A 17,153-nucleotide genomic window follows, 5' to 3' on the forward strand; every position below is an offset into this window, starting at 1 on the left:
CATGTCTGGCTCCCCTGACCCCAACATGCCTATGATTTGGCCACGTAGCTAGAGTCTGGCAATGTATTCCCTTTGGGCTGCTGTGTGATATTCCACAGCCTGACTGAACCACAGGCTCTTTGTCCATCAGCTATCAAAGACATTTGGTTTGTTTCACCTTTGCGGCTATTTCACGTAAAACTACTCTAACACTTGGTACCAGGGCATTAGCAAATGGGCCAAGTCCTCTTGAGTGACCTCATAGGAGTCGAATTGTGGTGATGGGTTCACAGTATGGTTTTTCTCTTTGGCGGAGTGTCACTGAGGATTACTAGGTACCTGCACCCCAGAGCCCAGGGACCTACTGTGTATTGAGCTTGCTGCAGTCTTCAGGGCTAGGACTGGTGTGACTGAGTACCTTCTCTGCAGATGAACGACACGCTCCTCTACACACATCCCCAGAAGGATGGGAAGTACCGTCTAAAGAGCTCACTGCCAGTGGCCAACATGAAGGTAGATATCTAAAGCCAGGTACCCTGGGGCTAGAGCCAGCAGTGGTGGGAAGGTCATCACAAGGGAAATGCTGGAGAGATGGATCCAACTTTGTTCCCCTCCACTGAGGACCAAGGTCCCAAGATACAGTATTGAGTGGAGACCGTGGCAGGTTTAAGCATGGGGTTGCCCTGCTACTACTAGGGGCCTATGGTATACTCTCAGAGTGGATGGTGCTCGGAGAGGGAAGGGTCACTTCACCAGGAGGACAGTAAATGCAGAAACCACTTGGAGGGAACAAACAAACAGGTTTGGGTTATATTGTTAAAGGTGGTAAGATATACATACCACATAACCCTCTGCACCATCGTAAAGGCAGAGCTCAGCAGCATGAACCAGTGCTGAGCCAGCAACACCACTCAATTCTAGAACCTTCCTGTCTTCCCAAACAATCCTTTAAACAAACACTGACTCCCATCCCTACTCCCAGACCCTAGTGCCCACCATTTGTTCTATTTTTTCTTTTCTTTTTCTTTTTTGTTTTTGTTTTTTTCTGAGACAGGGTTTCTTTGTGTAGCTTTGGCTGTCCTAGAAGTCACTCTGTAGACCAGACTGTCCTCATGCTCACAGAGATGCACCTGCCTCTGCCTCCTAACTGCTGGGATTAAAGGTGTGTGCCACCGCCCAGCTTCTCTTCTTCCTTTCCAGGCATACACATTTGCTCCCTCACATGCTCAAGCTCCTCCCTCCCTCTCTCCCTCCCTCCCTCCCTCCCTCCCTCCTTCTCTCTCTCTCTCTCTCTCTCTCTCTCTCTCTCTCTCTCTTCTCTCTCTCTCTCTCTCTCCCCCTCTCTCTCTCGTGTTCCCCATTCATCCATCACTGAAAGACCTCTCTGCTTCTGTATGTGCAGTGTGTGGACCAGCATGGTTTATCTTGGTCTCAAGCATGAGGATGTGTGGGTGCTTTGGGGAATTCTTGGGACAGAGAACATTTTGGAAAGTTAATTTGGATGCTATCTGAGGATGGTGTCTGAGAAGGGGATATCAAGGAGAGACAGCAGAGCATCAGGTAAGCATCCCTGTAGGTCAGAACACTGTCCACCCGCTACCAGTGGACAAAGCTGTCTGTGCTAACCCCCCCCCCCACACACATACACTGAAGTAGATGCTGTTGGTTTTCCTGGCAGGTCAGCCGCCCCGTGATGGACAAAGTACCCTATGCTCTGAAGATCGAAACTCCTGAGTCCTGCCTGACACTGTCTGCAAGGTATGGGGAGCAGGTGCAACAAGCCTTAAGGATGGTCATTAGGGAAGCAGAGGCAGGGGGATGGTGTTACTCTTATCCTGGTGTCCTTTCTCTCCCCATTTTCAGTGTTTCTTGACTGCTATGTGGTTGCAGACACCTGCAGAATATAATTTAAAGAAAAATGCTAGCACTGAGGCATTATCACAAAGGAGTCAGTGTGGTGATAATTCCAATCCTCAGAAGGCTGAGGAGGGAAGATAAAGACACTGTCTCAATAGCCAAAACCAGGGGCAGCAGAATTGGGTCAGCAGGTACAATGATTGCCACACAAACATGGGGACCTGAGTGTGGTCACCAGAACCCATGTAAAAAGCCAGGTGTGGTGATGCATGTTGGTCATCCATTTACTGGGCAGGCAGAGATGGGAGAATCCCATGGGCAAGTCAGTGTATTAGAATAAACAAGCTCCAGGTTTAGTGAGAAACCCTGTCTCAAAAAATAGAGGGGTTACAGGAATGGCCCAGAGGTTAAAGAGCACTTGTTCCTCTGGAGGCCATGGGTTCAGTCCCCAGAAGCCCTTTGGCAGCTCACAACCATCTGTAACTCCAGTTACAATACCACCATGGGCACTGAATATGAATGTTTCATTTAGATAAATACAGGCAAACGTGCATAAAAATAGACAAATCTTTAAAATAAAGATAAAATGAAGAATGATTGAGGAAGATACATGACATTATGACATTGACCTCTGACATCCACATTCATGTGTGCACTCATAGTTATGTACACACACACAGAGAGAGAGAGAGAGAGAGAGAGAGAGAGAGAGAGAGAGAGAGAGAGAGAGAGAGAAAACAACAACTGAGAGGTGGGCCTTAGCTCAGTGGTACAGCACCTGCCTGACAGACTCAAAGCTCAGGTGCATCCTCAGCCACACCAAACCATACATAAACCCTGGTTCCTACGCCCAGAGGACTGTATGCCCTATGAAAGTATCTCATCAAAAAATTTATAGATGATTGGCTCAGTATGAGAGTCTCAGGTGACTCAGATGTGTTGTGCTCTGTGGGCTGTGTTGTCAGCCGTGGCACTTTTCCTCTCTATAGGCCAAAAGGGAAGTGATGAGTGAACACCCATCACCCTCCATTCTGTTCTTGGGGGGGGGGGGTCTCAGTATGTGGGAGGATGCTATAATTAAAACACTATGAACTAATTGTTGGATAAAAAAATCTGCTCCTCGCAGTCTAGGAGCTGGGACATGCAAGGCCAACGTGTCAATCGATTTGGGGTCTGGTGAAGCCCCATGTTTGTGGGTGGTATCTTCTTGCTTAATCCTATAGGATAGAAGGGACAGAGGAGGCCCCACAATGGGGAGGGAAGACTTCCTGGAGGAGGTGATTCCTGGAGTGGCCCCTAGCCCCTCTACTCTGTTTAATGCAATCGGGGACTTCAGGGCTCAGCGTATAGTTTCTGTGTGCCCAGCCATGATAGGGTGGTGACAGACCACAATGATTGTGTCCTCCTGATTGTTGTTCTGCTGTCTGTCTGGCTTGTAGCCTGGAGTACCAGCTACCATTGATTGACAGGTATGCTTTCCTGGTAGCCCAGACACTGGAGGAGAGCTGCATGTGCCCCTTAAACAGTGTGACCCTGGCTGTCTACCATACCCGTTTGCTCTCTGAATGGCAAGCCAAAGTGGTCCCTTTTTCCTGCTTGAGCTTTTCTGGGCTGTGGAAAGCTCCTGTACAGGGTGAGGGTGACACCTAGTGGACACTGAGAATTTCCACCCAGTTTCCTTCTGGGTGGTCTTCAGCTTTCTGATTAGAGAGGGGTTTGGTCACTGGGCAAGAGACCCAGAGGCTGCTGAGCAAGGACTCAGCAAGAGAGAGGGTGCCAGGCAGAGCCATGGTACTGTGGCTCACCCAGCCTGTGCCTACAGCTCCTGCGCTGAGAGGGACGAGTGGCACTACTGTCTAAGCAGAGCCCTCCCGGAGGACTACAAAACCCAGGCTCTGGCTGCCTTCCACCACAGTGTGGAGGTGAGTGAGGGGCGCCCCGGGGTTCCGTGGGTGGGCCGTGCTGTAGGCTACTTACAGCCGGAGGACAGGCGCGTCCTGTCCTGGGGGCCTTGGCAATGCCCCCGTCCCATCCCCTCTTGCATGCTCCCTTCAGAGCATGGCACCACGGTTCAACCCGGGGCAGTCTGAAAGCAGACCAGGGCATGCAGGAGACTTTACTCAGAGTTAGGGAGAAAGGGGGCCTCGCTTCCCCAGCTGTCCCCCTGGCTCCCTACTGACTGTGGTTGCTGGCTGCCACAGATCCGGGAGAGGCTGGGAATCAGCCTCGGGGAGAGGCTCCCCACCCTGGTGCCCGTCACGCATGCCATGATGTGCATGAACTGCGGATGCGACTTCTCGATCACCGTGAGGCGCCACCACTGCCACGCCTGTGGCAAGGTGAGTGGCAGACTGGGCAAGGGTGTGCTTGGGAAGGGGAGGACATGTCCCTGCCCATGGGGCTCAGGGAACCAGAACAAGAGGAGTTCAAGGCCACCCTGAGAAGCAGAGCTTGTTCTTGTCCGTTTCACTGAGATCCGATCATGGCCAGTCCCAGGCCCCTTCTGCTCCCACCACACCAATGTTAACACCCTGGGGCTCACCATTATGGTTGCTCAGAGACACTCTGTAGCCCAGTCTGGAAAAGCAGGGGTCCACATGGTGCAGAGCAGCTGGGAACCTTGGACTCCCAGGAGGAGGTGAAGGGTGAGGCTGAGAGCCCATGCTGAGAGGGTAACTCACAACTTACATGTGTGATCCTAACATGGCCCCAGATTGTGTGCCGGAACTGTTCTCGAAACAAGTACCCACTGAAGTGCCTCAAGAACCGGATGGCTAAGGTTTGTGATGGCTGCTTCCGGGAGCTGAAGCTGAGAAACGGGCCTGTCCCGGGCACCATGAGAGGTAACTCCACAAGGCCCTTGACTTCCATCAGGCCTGATGGCTTCTCCCCAAGTTCTCATGTCACCTCTATGGTACCCTGCTTGAACTTGCTTTCTCCTGAAGAAAGGAGAGAAGGTTCTGCATAAAGGCAGCCCCTGAGGAAACTGAGATTCAACCTGGGCTCCATGGGAACTTGATAGCTGCTGTGTTCCTGTGAAGTCCCAGAGAAGGCAGAGCTGCTGTGACTGTCCACTAGGGATGGCCCTCTCAGGGTATTCCTTAGGCCTATGTTCTCTGGAATTCTTTTTTTTTAATGACATATTGTTGGGCGGTGGTGGCATATGCCTTTAATACCAGCACTTGAGAGGCAGAGGCAAGCAGATCTCAGTGAGTTCAAGGCCAGCCTGGTCTACAGAGTAAGTCCAGGATAGCCGGACTGTTACACAGAGAAACCCTGTCTCGAAAAACCTAAAAAAAAAAAAAAGAAAAGAAAAGAAAAGAAAAATGTATATATGTCTGTGTATGAATATGTGCATGTGGATGCAGGTGCCCAAAGAGGCCAGAAGAGGGCATCAGATCTCCTAGAGCTGAAGTTACAGGCATCTGTGAGCCACCTGATGTGGGTGCTAGGAACTAAACTCAGGTCCACTGCAAGAACAGTATGAGGCTTTTACCACTGAGCCATCTCTCCAGCTCCCTGGGGGACTCCTGGGCATATCCCATGGATATGTTGTCTTTGGAATCTTTTAACATGTTTGTGAGGCTGCTAGGAAGGGTTTGTGAGTCAGGGAAGGACAGAGAGCCCCTTAGAAGCTGGCCCTTGAGACTTGACACTTAAGTAACAAACTGTGCCCAGAATTATCAGGGAGGAGGGACAGCAGATGTATCTTGGGCCTTCCTGAGGCCACACCAAGGTGTTCAGGGGAAGCATAGTCCTGCTAGTGGATCCAGAACAACTGTCCAGTATCCTGGGAAAGTGGCCCACACCCCCAAGAGCCTATGTACAGCATTAGCAGGGAGGAGTGTGCCAGCCACCCTGGTCCCTTGGAGGCACCTGAGCCAGCATTCCAGAGACCCTTGCCCTGGCTTCTCACCTCTACAGAACGTCCAGTCAGCATGAGCTTCCCGCTGTCCTCATCGCGCTTCTCCTCCGGCAGCACCTTCTCCTCCGTCTTCCACAGCATTAGCCCTTCAACTTTCAAGAAGCAGAAGAAAGTCCCTTCGGCCTTGGCAGAGGTAAGGCATGCATGGGAGACAGTGACTTGGGAGCGTCTTGTCCTCTGGAGGCAGGCTCAGATCCTCCTGTGTCCAGCCTGGCCAGACTTTCTAGACAAGGAGAACTCCCAGGAAAGAACTCAGTATCGAGCCTAGGTGGTGCCATCCTGTCTTCAGAAGACCTCTGGGGCTGCAGAGGAGTTTGGGAGGCATCTTTGTGGCCCTCTTGTCTTTCTGCTACCCCATAGCATAGAATTAGTGTCCATGGGGTCTGCTCAGGTTACTGGTGAGTTGCAGTCATGGTTAATTGTCCCATGTCAGCATTTGTGAACCCTGTGTGTTCCCAGGCTGGGGGAATCGGATATCACAGGTATGAGCCTCCCTGAGGCTATGGAATTCTGCAAGAAACCTCAAAACTGGCTAAATACAGGTCTATCCTGCAGGTAGGAACCTCCAGCAGTGTGTGCCCATTGGTAGAGCCTTCCCAAGAGGCACACCCAGCTGCATTCAAGTTCCCATTTATCTTCATCATCATGCAAGCAGTGGGTGTGAAGATTGTTAGGCAGTGCTTCTCAACCTTCCTAATGCTGCGAACCTTTAATACAGTTGTGGTGACCCCCAACCATAAAATTATTTTGTTGCTATTCATAACTGTATGAATCAATATAAATATGTGAGATGCAAAATATCTGATATGTGACTCTCCCCAAGGAGTCATGACCTACAGGTTGAGAACCACTATGTTAGGGAGTGCTCTTTTAGCCATTAACTTATTCCATTTGCAAACTAAAGATCTTGGAAATATGGCTAGGACATAGCTTAATGGTAAAGAGTCCTCCTATTAATAGTATGTAAAGTTCTGATCACTCCCCAAAAATCTTGAAAATAATATGTACATGTTATTAAAAAAGCTATAAAATATACAAAACAATACACAATAGAAATGAGTTTCTCTACCTCTCCAGTCATGACCAAAATTCTTATGAATCCTTCAAGAAATGTTCACATGTTCATAATACAGAAATGTGCTCACAGATCGTTGTTTACTTCTGCCAGCCTCTTGATCCAGTACAGGATCCAGGAGAGGAGCACCCACAGCTCCACTCCCAGCATCCCCTCTTATTGCTAGGGCTCAGTCTCTGTAACATTTCTTCCCAGGGAGATGTTGAGGAAAACTCTGTGAAAACCTAAGTATTTAGGTCTCAGGAGGCTACAGAATCAGATCTGTGGAGATGCTCCATCAGATCTGTGAAGGTGCTCCATCAGATTGTAGAGATGATCCATTGGATCTGTGGAAGTGCTCCATCAGATCTGTGAAGGTGCTCCATCAGATTGTAGAGATGCTCCATCAGATCTGTGAAGGTGCTCCATCAGATTGTAGAGATGCTCCATCAGATCTGTGGAAGTGCTCCATCAGATCTGTGGAAGTGCTCCATCAGATCTGTGGAAGTGCTCCATCAGATCTGTGGAAGTACTCCATCAGATTGTAGAGATGCTCCATCAGATCTGTGAAGGTGCTACATCAGATTGTAGAAATGCTCCATTGGATCTGTGGAAGTGCTCCATCAGATCTGTGAAGGTGCTCCATCAGATTGTAGAGATGCTCCATCAGATCTGTGAAGGTGCTCCATCAGATTGTAGAGATGCTCCATCAGATCTGTGAAGGTGCTCCATCAGATCTGTGAAGGTGCTCCATCAGATCTGTGAAGATGCTCCATCAGATTGTAGAGATGCTCCATCAGATCTGTGGAAGTGCTCCATCAGGGCAGGTGGGATGAGAGCCCAGGCAGGAATTAGGAGTCTCATGCCCAGCACCAGGACAAAATTAAACCCAGCTTCCTTTCCAGCCTGAGCTAGTTGTAGATTCTAGGCTCTAACCCCTGAGTGTTTGCTGAAGGCCCAAGTGTTAGCCTCCTTTAAGCTGAGGAGGGACTGAACTTCAGGAAATCCTTGGTTCCTCTGGACTTCAGTTCCCCTATCTGTAAAATGAGAACCAGAGAAAATTATCCCTAAACTTGGCCATGTTGCTCTCCAGCTCACTCACTCTAAGTCAGGCACCGTACCTGTCAGGATGTCTCACGGTTTTTACTAATAAGAAAATGGAGGCCCACAGGAGGTCAGTAAATTGCCTGGTGATATCCATTGTTACTACTGGAGTCTGATGGGAACCCTGGATTGCAGCCCTCCAAGCCAAACTGGAAGTCTCTTGTTTTCTTTGCTTTCTGATGCTGGTGGTGGAACCTAGGGCTTGAGGCTCACACAGTGTGCCAGAGCCCCATTCAGTGTTAGTCACTGCCAGAGCCCATGCAGCAGGTTGTCATCTAAACACTGGCAGCAGTATGACACAATAGTGCTGCATCTGCTCCACCAGGCAGAAGACCCCCTTTCCCCGTTAGGTAATAGGTACAAGATCCCTTCTTAAGTGTGAAGACCCAAGCTGAAGGTGGACAAATCCATCTCGTGCCCTGGGAAGGCATAGGATCCCAGTAGGGGCAGCCCTCCTGGACACAGCTTTAGACTTTACATCTGCTTCTTAGACCCTGAAGCAGCTTTGCTGGCCCCAAGAGCCCAGAGATCTGATCAGCTTTCAAACTCCTCCACCGAGAGTCTGCTGGGCCATTTTGTCATTTACCTGCTTTGTCTCCCCACCAGGTGGCTGCGTCAGGAGAGGGCTCGGCCATCAGTGGCTACTTGAGCCGCTGTAAGAGTGGCAAACGGCGCTGGAAGAAACTCTGGCTAGTCATCAAGGGCAAAGTGCTCTACACCTACCTGGCCAGTGAGGTAGCATCCTTTCTGTGGCTATTCTCTCAGGGAGGCCTGTGTTAAGTATGACAATGGGGGTGGCGGTGGGGACCAGCCAGCTAGGGTCTCCATGTGTCTACAGGCATGAGTTCTGGATACTGGGACCTCTTCTGATGGTAATCAAGGTTTTATGTTGGAGTGTGGCTTGAGCACACACAGAGTACTTAAATGCCACAGACTCAGCAGCCAGGACAAGGTCACAAGAGAAAACTCGAATCTTGGGGGCTTGGGACAGCATGCGGCAGCTCAGAGAAAACTGCTCCCTTTGTGCGTGTCCATTGCTTTCACTAAAATAACTGAGGTCTCCAGTGACACTTCTAAATAAAAGCACATTGCTACTTTTATAGGACATGTTGGTTCTAGTGTCTAAGATACAAGCAGGAGCTGGGGATGCAGCTCCGTTGTTAGAATACTTGCTCAGCATGTAGGAAGCCTGGGGTTCAGGACTCAGCACTGCATAGCCTAGGTGTGGTGGCACAAGCACAGAGGCAGGAAAGGCAGGAGAAACAGGAGTTCAAGGCCATCCTCAGCTACATGGCGAATTCAAAGCCAGCCTGGACAATATGAGCTCCTATCTCAAAAATAAAATGCAAACAAGCAAGAGAGCCCTTAAGCCCAGCCTGCTCCCAGGGTAGACAGATGTGGGCTACAGTGGTGTCATCTTGCTGGCTAGTCACACAGAGGCTGAATGGGCTGGACAATAAGGTGGTTTCCAACTCCACGTCCTACCACCGTGGAGCTACCATAAGCCAAATCCGCTTTACAATCGAGACTTAAATGTGTCCTGACCATCACATACTCATCAGCCTAGGGCTGGACCTTCCCTGATGACCTGCCTCCCTCTCAACAGACCTTCAGCTGTGGTGGTCACTGTGTGTCTCATCCTCAGACACCAGACCAGCAGAGGAGCAGGCAGAGAGAGGGGACCTTTGTTCATCTGTCTACAGTGGGACTTTCTGCATGGGTGACAGGGACTCACCTTCCCACACTGAAAGTTGGAGCACAGCTCAAAGCAGCCACATCCTAAGAAGGCATGTCACCGAGCTGAGCACAGTGCTGCATGCCAATGGATCCTGGCCCTTAGGAAGCTGAGGCAGGGGAATTAGCATGAGTCCCAGGCCAGCCTGGACTACAATATAAGATTTTGTCTCAAGAGGAAAAAAACAAGCCAGCCAGGGTATTTTGTAATCTGTCAGGTTAGGGGAAGTCTAGCTTGGTGAGACTTGCATCTGAGCAGAAGGTTGAGATCTGCCAGGTGCTTTCTCCAGGCAGTAACCTTTGGTAGCAGGTGCATGGTTTATCCCTTTCGCCCCTGTGCTGCTGCCCTTCTGCTGGGCTGGATTAACTCTCTCGGGTGTGTTTTATTATGATGTCTTCACTATTTAGAAACATGCACTTTTCATCCCCATAAAAATCTACTTTCTTCATATGGAAAAACCTTGGGTTTTCCATTGAGCACTGTATTTCCAGTGCCCTGTGTGTTCTCATCATAGCCTAGACAGTGGAGGGCTCTTGATGAGACACCTTAAACAAAGGCTCAGTTAAATGTGTACCGAATGTGCGAATGTGTGTTGCCTTCCTACACCACCAGTATGAAGGAAGAATACTGGAAGGCTGTGAGTTCAAATCCTGGCTCTTTCTCCATGCTAACTGTGTGATCCCATTGCTTTCTCTGTCTATGGTAGGGAGTTTAAAAGATAATGGCACTGAATATATCTAGCCCATGTTTGCTGTCAGAACCTGTTAAGTCCCTTTCCTTTCCTGGACTGGTCCTGGCTGGAAGCAAGGGTGATCAGAGTCTGCCCAAACCAGAGATGCTCTGCCAGTGGAGGCAAGGATCAATGCTAGGGGCTGATATAATGCGGGTTTTTTAAATCTTTTATTTATTATTTGACAATTTCACATCTGCATACAATGTCTCTTGATCTTATCCACTCCACACTTCCCCAACATCCTGTAACATGTCCCCTCCACCTTCGTGTGTGTGTGTGTGTGTGTGTGTGTGTGTGTGTGTGTGTGTGTGTGTGTGTGTGTTGTATGACACATTGAATCTAGTTAGCGTCACCTGTTGGATGCTATGTGACCTTGTTGGCTCGACCCTGTGCAGGAGACCATAGCTGCAGGGTGTTCATGATACAGTGGCCATGTCTTGTCCAGAAGAGTGTTTCATAGCACTCCTCTGCATCCTTCAGCTCCTTCATTCTTTCTCTCCCCATCCTTTTATGATGTTCCCTGAGCCTAGGGGGATGGAGGATTATGGGTATGGTTAACATCAGGTTTCCTTTCTGTCCCTTGCAGGACAAGGTGGCCATGGAGAGCATCCCTCTGCTGGGTTTCACTATTGCTCCAGAAAAGGAGGCAGGCAGCAATCAAGCAGGACCTGTCTTTCACCTTTACCACAAGAAAACCCTATTTTATAGCTTCAAAGCCGAGGACAGCAATTCTGCTCAGAGGTACTAGCAGCGACTAGTCCTGATCTCTTTTTCTGTCTTACAGAGAAACGCAGTGCCATTCTGCATTGTTCTATTCAGGCCCAGGGGGTTCTGGTACAACTTGAGGCCTGCATGTTTTGGGCCTTGAGAGTTAGACTCTCATGATTCCTTTATCTGGGCGGGCATTGGTTCAGTCAACTTTCACACTATCCCAGGCTGTTTTCTAAATACAGGAACTGTGTCTGGGAAATAGATAAAAATATAGCATAATCCTTGGTTTCAGGCTAGCAGGAATCTAGTCCAGTCACATGGACACCAGTGCTGTCTTCTGTTTTACAGGTGGATAGAGGCCATGGAAGATGCCAGTGTGTTATAGCAGTCACCAGGCACATGGACTCACAACAAACAAACTCGTACATTAACGTGTGAACCCTTCCAGAAGTTACTTTTGGTCTCAGTTCATCTGGATGCACGTGGGGGTTCTGTGTGGGGCTTGACTTTTCCCCTCACAGATGGAACCCTAAGGGATATTTATGGACTTCTTCTTTTCTGCCTCCATGTTTCCCATCCCTCATCACAAACTGTGTACCCTTATCTAAACGTGAGTTAAAATTTAGTACCTTGAAGACATAGAAACAAAGAGAAAAAGACATTTAGCAATGTGGGCTTTTTAGTAGAAACCGGCTTTTCCTGGTTTTACTCCTGGTGAATAGGACCACTTTCCGCTTTCTGCAATGTCCATACGGTGCCTCAGGTGATGTGGGAATCAGCCAGAAAGGAACAGCTGCTCCTTGAAGCACTTCACCATCCTGCCTAGCTGTAGCCTCCTGTGCGTCTTCAGAGAGATGGACGGGAGTTGGCTGCAGACGGGTCCAGGGACTCACCTGCTGTGGAAAGTTGACTGCTGCAGCCTTGCTGTGACTTGCCAGCTAAGCAGGAGGGGTGCATCTTCCCTCCTGAGGTCCTGCCGCTTGTACTGGCACAGCTTAGCGACACACCAGGGCTGCCTCCTACAGCAGCACAGATCCCTCCCGGATGGGAGATCTCCATCTGCTTTGATTTCTGTGTTCCTTCCTGTGTACACACTGTGTACACTGACCACACTGCTGACGAGTTTGCCCTCAGTAACACATGTCCTCAAGCTGCATCACCAGCTTACTTTCTGGAAGAAGGAGGGACGTCAGAAAGTGGTCTGAGAGATAGGTGGCTTGGCCAGTGCAGAAGCGCTGTGTGGCTGGGAAACACTCTGCACACCTAGGCTGAGCCACCTCGAAGCTGGGAGATGCTTTGCATACCCAAGGCAGAGAGTGTCACCTCCTTCAGGGCACCTGAGGCGGAGCCTCCTCCCACTGGCCAGTTCTTTATGCTGGATGGATTTTACACACTGTAGAGAGGAGGGACAGGATTCCTCCTCATTCTCACACAATTGAAAAAAAAAAGAGCAATTGTCATCATTTCCTGAAATCTCTTATTGCCTTCCCCCTACCAGAAGGATTTTTGTAAAAAGTACCATTTCAAGGACTTATTTACATTAAGTATGTTCAGGGATTTCTTTTTCTAATTTGCAGTCAGCGTATAATTAATAATTCAAGTAGGATGGACCCACAGGTGTTCCTGTTAACTTCTGAGAGTGTCGCCCTAGGATCCTTGCCAGAGTCATTCACATGTGACTGGGCAGACGAGACCCATGAACCTTTTACAAAGTGGAGCAGGACTCGAGTACAGTAGTCCCCTTGGCTACCATTTCATTTTCTGTGATTTCAATTGCCAGAGCTCAACTCTGGACTGAAAATATTAAATGGAAAATTCCAGAAATAAAAGTGTGTAAGTTTCCAATCATTTTTTACTGTAGTACTAGTGTTCCACTTTGTTAGTTAGTAACTTCCCGTGAGCCTGATTGGTGCATTACACATTGTCAAGAGTACCCATGTGTGCACAGGAACAGCACGGTGTGTGAAACCCAGTGCTGCTGGCATCTTGGGTGCTCACTTGGGCTGCTGTCCAGGCAGTGGGTGTATCCCTGACCTGCCTGGTACCGTTGCCCAGAGTCATTTTCAGTTCCAAGTATGATAGGCAGTATGTCTGAAAGTCATCTAAGGGCCTCTGTTCTTTTATCCTACTTATTCTATTTTTTTTTTTTTTTGGTTTTTCGAGACAGGGTTTCTCTGTATTGTTTTGGAGGCTGTTGGTCTAGCCTGGCCTCGAACTCACAGAGATCCACCTGCCTCTGCCTCCCGAGTGCTGGGATTAAAGGCGTGCGCCACCACTGCCCGGCTCTACTTATTCTATTCTGTTTGTTTGTTTGTTTATTTAGTGCTGACTGTGGAACCCAGGGCCTCACACATGTTAGGCCAGGACCCTGAGGCTGACCCACCTGGCAAATTTTCCCTGTAATATTTGCTACTGGTACTCAAGTAGGGTTTTTATTTCTGTGTGAATACTTACCTTGATTTAAAAAAATACCTGGATTATTCCATAAAATGTAGCAGACGGCCACCAAGACAGTCCCCAGCTCCTAAGTGACTGGGCCAGGCCCTGCCTGTTTGGACCTTTGTGGTCTCTTCCTTCCACAGTTCTCTGTGTCCTGGTTTCAGGCTAGCATCTCCTGACCACTCTCAGTGGCCCTCGCGTCCTTCTCTTTGCCCAGCCCATTCCACACATCCGTGTTACCTGTCTGTCCACTGGGTCTGTCCGGAATTACTGGGGATGAAGCCACCTCACCAGATCCGAGGGCATGCCTGTCCCCTGGGTCCAGATGCTGCAGAAACAACTGGCTGTGATGCCACACAATCTGTCTGAAGCTCTTGCAAGCATAGAGCAACCCTGCACTGCAAAAGCATGTCCCAGCAGCGGCTGTGCCGTAGCCCAGGAAGTGAAGAACACAGACCCCGGACACTTGCCGGAGCAGCTGGGAGGCTGCTCCTCTCTTCCATCACAGAAGACCTAGGCAGTATCAAGCAAGCTGGGGAGACAGGCACACACTGAACATTAACAAAAGTCCATCCACAGGCCCTGCTCAGACACGATGAAGTCAATCGCCAGAAGACCGTCGTCTCAGGACAGTGACAAGACAGTGGGTGGTAGTGAGGCTGGCGTCCCTATCCACCAGGTGCCTCTCCCTCCATCTTCAATGCCCCGAAGAACCTTTCAAGTGTGATCTTGCCTGTTTCACGAGGGCTTTTGGGTGAGGAGGGTGGTGGCCTCGTGGATTCCCACATACTGCAGTTGCTGACGGCTCTGTTTGTCTGAAGAAGCAGGAAGTGTACCTATCACTAAATCACACCAGAAACAGTAGTGCTGGCAGAGGTGCATGCAGTCTGTCCTAACAAGAATTCTGACATGTCAGAAATACGCTCTGGGTTTTCCTGGTAGTGATAAACCTCCAGAGACAAGCCCTGCCTGGCATGGTCCAGGGGAAGCCCGGGAGGAAGGTGATGCTGACCCATCTCAGAGCATGGCCACTCAGGAAGGTGTGAGGGCCAGCAGCCAAGGATGGCTGGTTACTCTGTATCTTTCTTTATCCAGCTTCTCACTGATCTGGTCATGCAAATGTTACTATGCAGGGAAGTCCTAGTGCTGTTCTGGCTTCTGTGAGTTCCCAGGTCACTGAGGTGTTCTGTGAGCAAGTACACTGTTCTGTGTGCCAGAGCAGCATGCCTCGGAGGAGATGTCACAGATCTGCAATGGGTCAAGTGTGCCTGAGAGAACCAACCAAAGCAGGAAGCTGCTGGGGGACTGCCTCAGGATTCATATGGAAGTCTCTAGCCTGTATCATGTCTTCTACAAGCATGCTTGACCTGAAGTGGCCTGGGCATCCTCTGGTGGCACACACAGGACCAACCTTGGGGTTACCTCTCTGGTAGGTCAGTACACAATGCAGCCCACACATTTGGCTTCTCCAAGTGCCTCAGAGGTTTTGCCTATCAGTAGGATGGACGGAAAACAGAAAGAGGAAGAAGGGCAGTATCTAACTGCCTGGGAGCCCTGAGTGAAATCTTAGCTGTCTTTGGCAGCACCGGCAGTGGGACAGCACCTTTGCCAGCAGTGTATATTCAGATCCACAGAAGGTGAGATCCAATGGGGGCTGGAAAACGATGCTGCAGGGCAGGAGAGCTCTCAGTTGTTTCAGGCAAGACTGCAAGGCACTTTTCAGAAAATCCATCATGCAGGGGGAATGTAGCTCAGTTAGTAGACTGCTTGCCTAGTTTTCATGAAGCCCTGGATTTGATCCCCAGGACAGCAAAACTGGGTGCAGCAGCACGTGCTTATAATCCCAGCACTCAAGAGGTCGAGGCAGGAGGATCATCCTTGGCTACAGAGCAAGTCTGAGACTAGCCTATGCTACATGAGACCCTGTCTCAAAAACAAACACAGACTCCTGTTTCAACATGCTAGTGTATCTACAGTTGATATAGGAGAACCAAGGTGTTACTGAGACACTCCCTGTGGCCCCCTGACCACTGACATGATATCCTGGTGATCACGGGAAGTTTCTTGTACAGACTTAAGTGCCATCAGACTGGAAAGGGTGTAGTGTCTCCAGAACAGAATATTGGTAGGCAGACTCACCCTGTTCTGATTGCCTCTCTTGGGCACTGTTAGAATTGATGAACATGGCCAGTGGGGAAAGGAGAGGTGACCTCTCCACAGGAGCATTGAAGAGGCTGCTATGGAGTAAAATCCATAGGAAGATTGCCAGCAAGGGTGCCGCAGCTGAGTGACATGTTTTTCACCTGACACCCAGTATGCATGCACAGATACACATGTGTGTGCATGTGCTCCTTCTTTCTCTGAAGGAAAAAGAACATGGCTGTATGCCTCCACTGTCCATCAGGACTAATCCAGTAATTTTTAAATTATATGTACAATGCATGTGTATTTGTAAGATATATGTGGGTGTGCATGTGAGTGCGTTGTTAGGGACTGAACCTTGAAGCCTTGTGCACATCAGGCAAGTGTTCCATCAGTACCATTCTCTCTAGCTCCCCAGCCCACCCCAAAGGCTTTTTAAAAGGCAGTAAAAGCTTTAATTGTCCAGTTTGGCCTTGACTTTGTGATCTTCCTGCCTTAGTCTCCTAGGTAGTAGCTAGGATTGCAGGTCTGCATCAACAGCCTTGGCTATGAGCTGCTATGATTATTGATATAAAATGTATTGATACTGTAGACTGTGGTCATCACATTTTTGGGCTGGATATATAATTGGTCAGTAGATGCTCATCCCCAGCAACCCCCCAAAATTTCCAGGCTTATCTTTTAAATGGTTTCATATAACAGTTTGGGGAAATTTTTTTAAATTTATAATAAAGCTACACAAAGGTTCTTTTGATCAGGAGACATATTCTTCAGTAATCCAGGGAAATTCCTAAACTTTATAAATAATAAAAAATTATCCAGAGGGAGATGGAAAGTGGAAAGAGGGGGGGGGAAGAACTGAGACAGGGGAGAAACAGAAGAGGGCAAGAAAGGAGATGCCTTGATAAAGGGAGCCAGTAAAGGTTTGGAGAGAGGTCTGGCACAGAGGAAATGGTAGGGGATCCACAGGGATAACCTCAGCTAAGAATATAGGCAGTGGTGGAGAGGCTCCTTTGATGCCCTTTCCCTATAATGAGATTGATGACCACCTTGGTTACCATTCCTAGAGCCTTGACCCAGTAGTTGATCGAAGCAGAAACAGGCACCCACAGCTAAACACTGAGCCATACTCCTGGAATCCAGTTGCAGAGAGGGAGGAGAGATGAGAAAATAAATCAAGATGAAACTGGAGATACCTACAGAAACAGTTGACCTGACCTAATGAGAACAGGCAGACCCTAGTCGTTAAGTGGGGGAACCAGCATTGTACCAAACCAAGCCCTCTGAATGTGGGTACCAGCTAGGAGGCCAAGGCAGTCTATGGAACTTCTAACAGTGGAGCCAGGGTTTATTCCTAGCTCACAAATGGACTTTGGGAGCCCTTTCCTTATGGAGGGATACTATTGCAGTCCAGATATGGAAATGAGAGCCAGGGCCCTCCCCCCAAATGATGTGATGGACTTTGATGATTCCC

General features: G+C 49.2%; 1 protein-coding gene across 2 annotated transcripts in view; it reads left to right on the plus strand.

Moving 5' to 3' along the window:
- The window catches only part of Fgd5 (FYVE, RhoGEF and PH domain containing 5), a 102,317-nt gene extending 89,390 nt beyond the window's left edge, over positions 1 to 12,927 (plus strand). For both annotated transcript variants that reach the window (XM_040737969.1, XM_040737970.1), the window contains exons 13-21: positions 409 to 492; positions 1,658 to 1,737; positions 3,659 to 3,758; positions 4,038 to 4,175; positions 4,550 to 4,679; positions 5,761 to 5,894; positions 8,526 to 8,654; positions 10,974 to 11,128; positions 11,447 to 12,927. In XM_040737969.1, coding sequence (XP_040593903.1) covers positions 409 to 492; positions 1,658 to 1,737; positions 3,659 to 3,758; positions 4,038 to 4,175; positions 4,550 to 4,679; positions 5,761 to 5,894; positions 8,526 to 8,654; positions 10,974 to 11,128; positions 11,447 to 11,483 — 987 coding nt within the window. In that variant the 3' untranslated portion in view covers positions 11,484 to 12,927. The remainder of the gene's footprint in view (positions 1 to 408; positions 493 to 1,657; positions 1,738 to 3,658; positions 3,759 to 4,037; positions 4,176 to 4,549; positions 4,680 to 5,760; positions 5,895 to 8,525; positions 8,655 to 10,973; positions 11,129 to 11,446) is intronic.
- Positions 12,928 to 17,153: the final 4,226 nt, after the last annotated feature.

Source organism: Mesocricetus auratus, unplaced genomic scaffold (genome assembly GCF_017639785.1).
Source record: "Mesocricetus auratus isolate SY011 unplaced genomic scaffold, BCM_Maur_2.0 Super-Scaffold_100676, whole genome shotgun sequence".
In the NCBI taxonomy this organism is placed as follows: domain Eukaryota; kingdom Metazoa; phylum Chordata; class Mammalia; order Rodentia; family Cricetidae; genus Mesocricetus; species Mesocricetus auratus.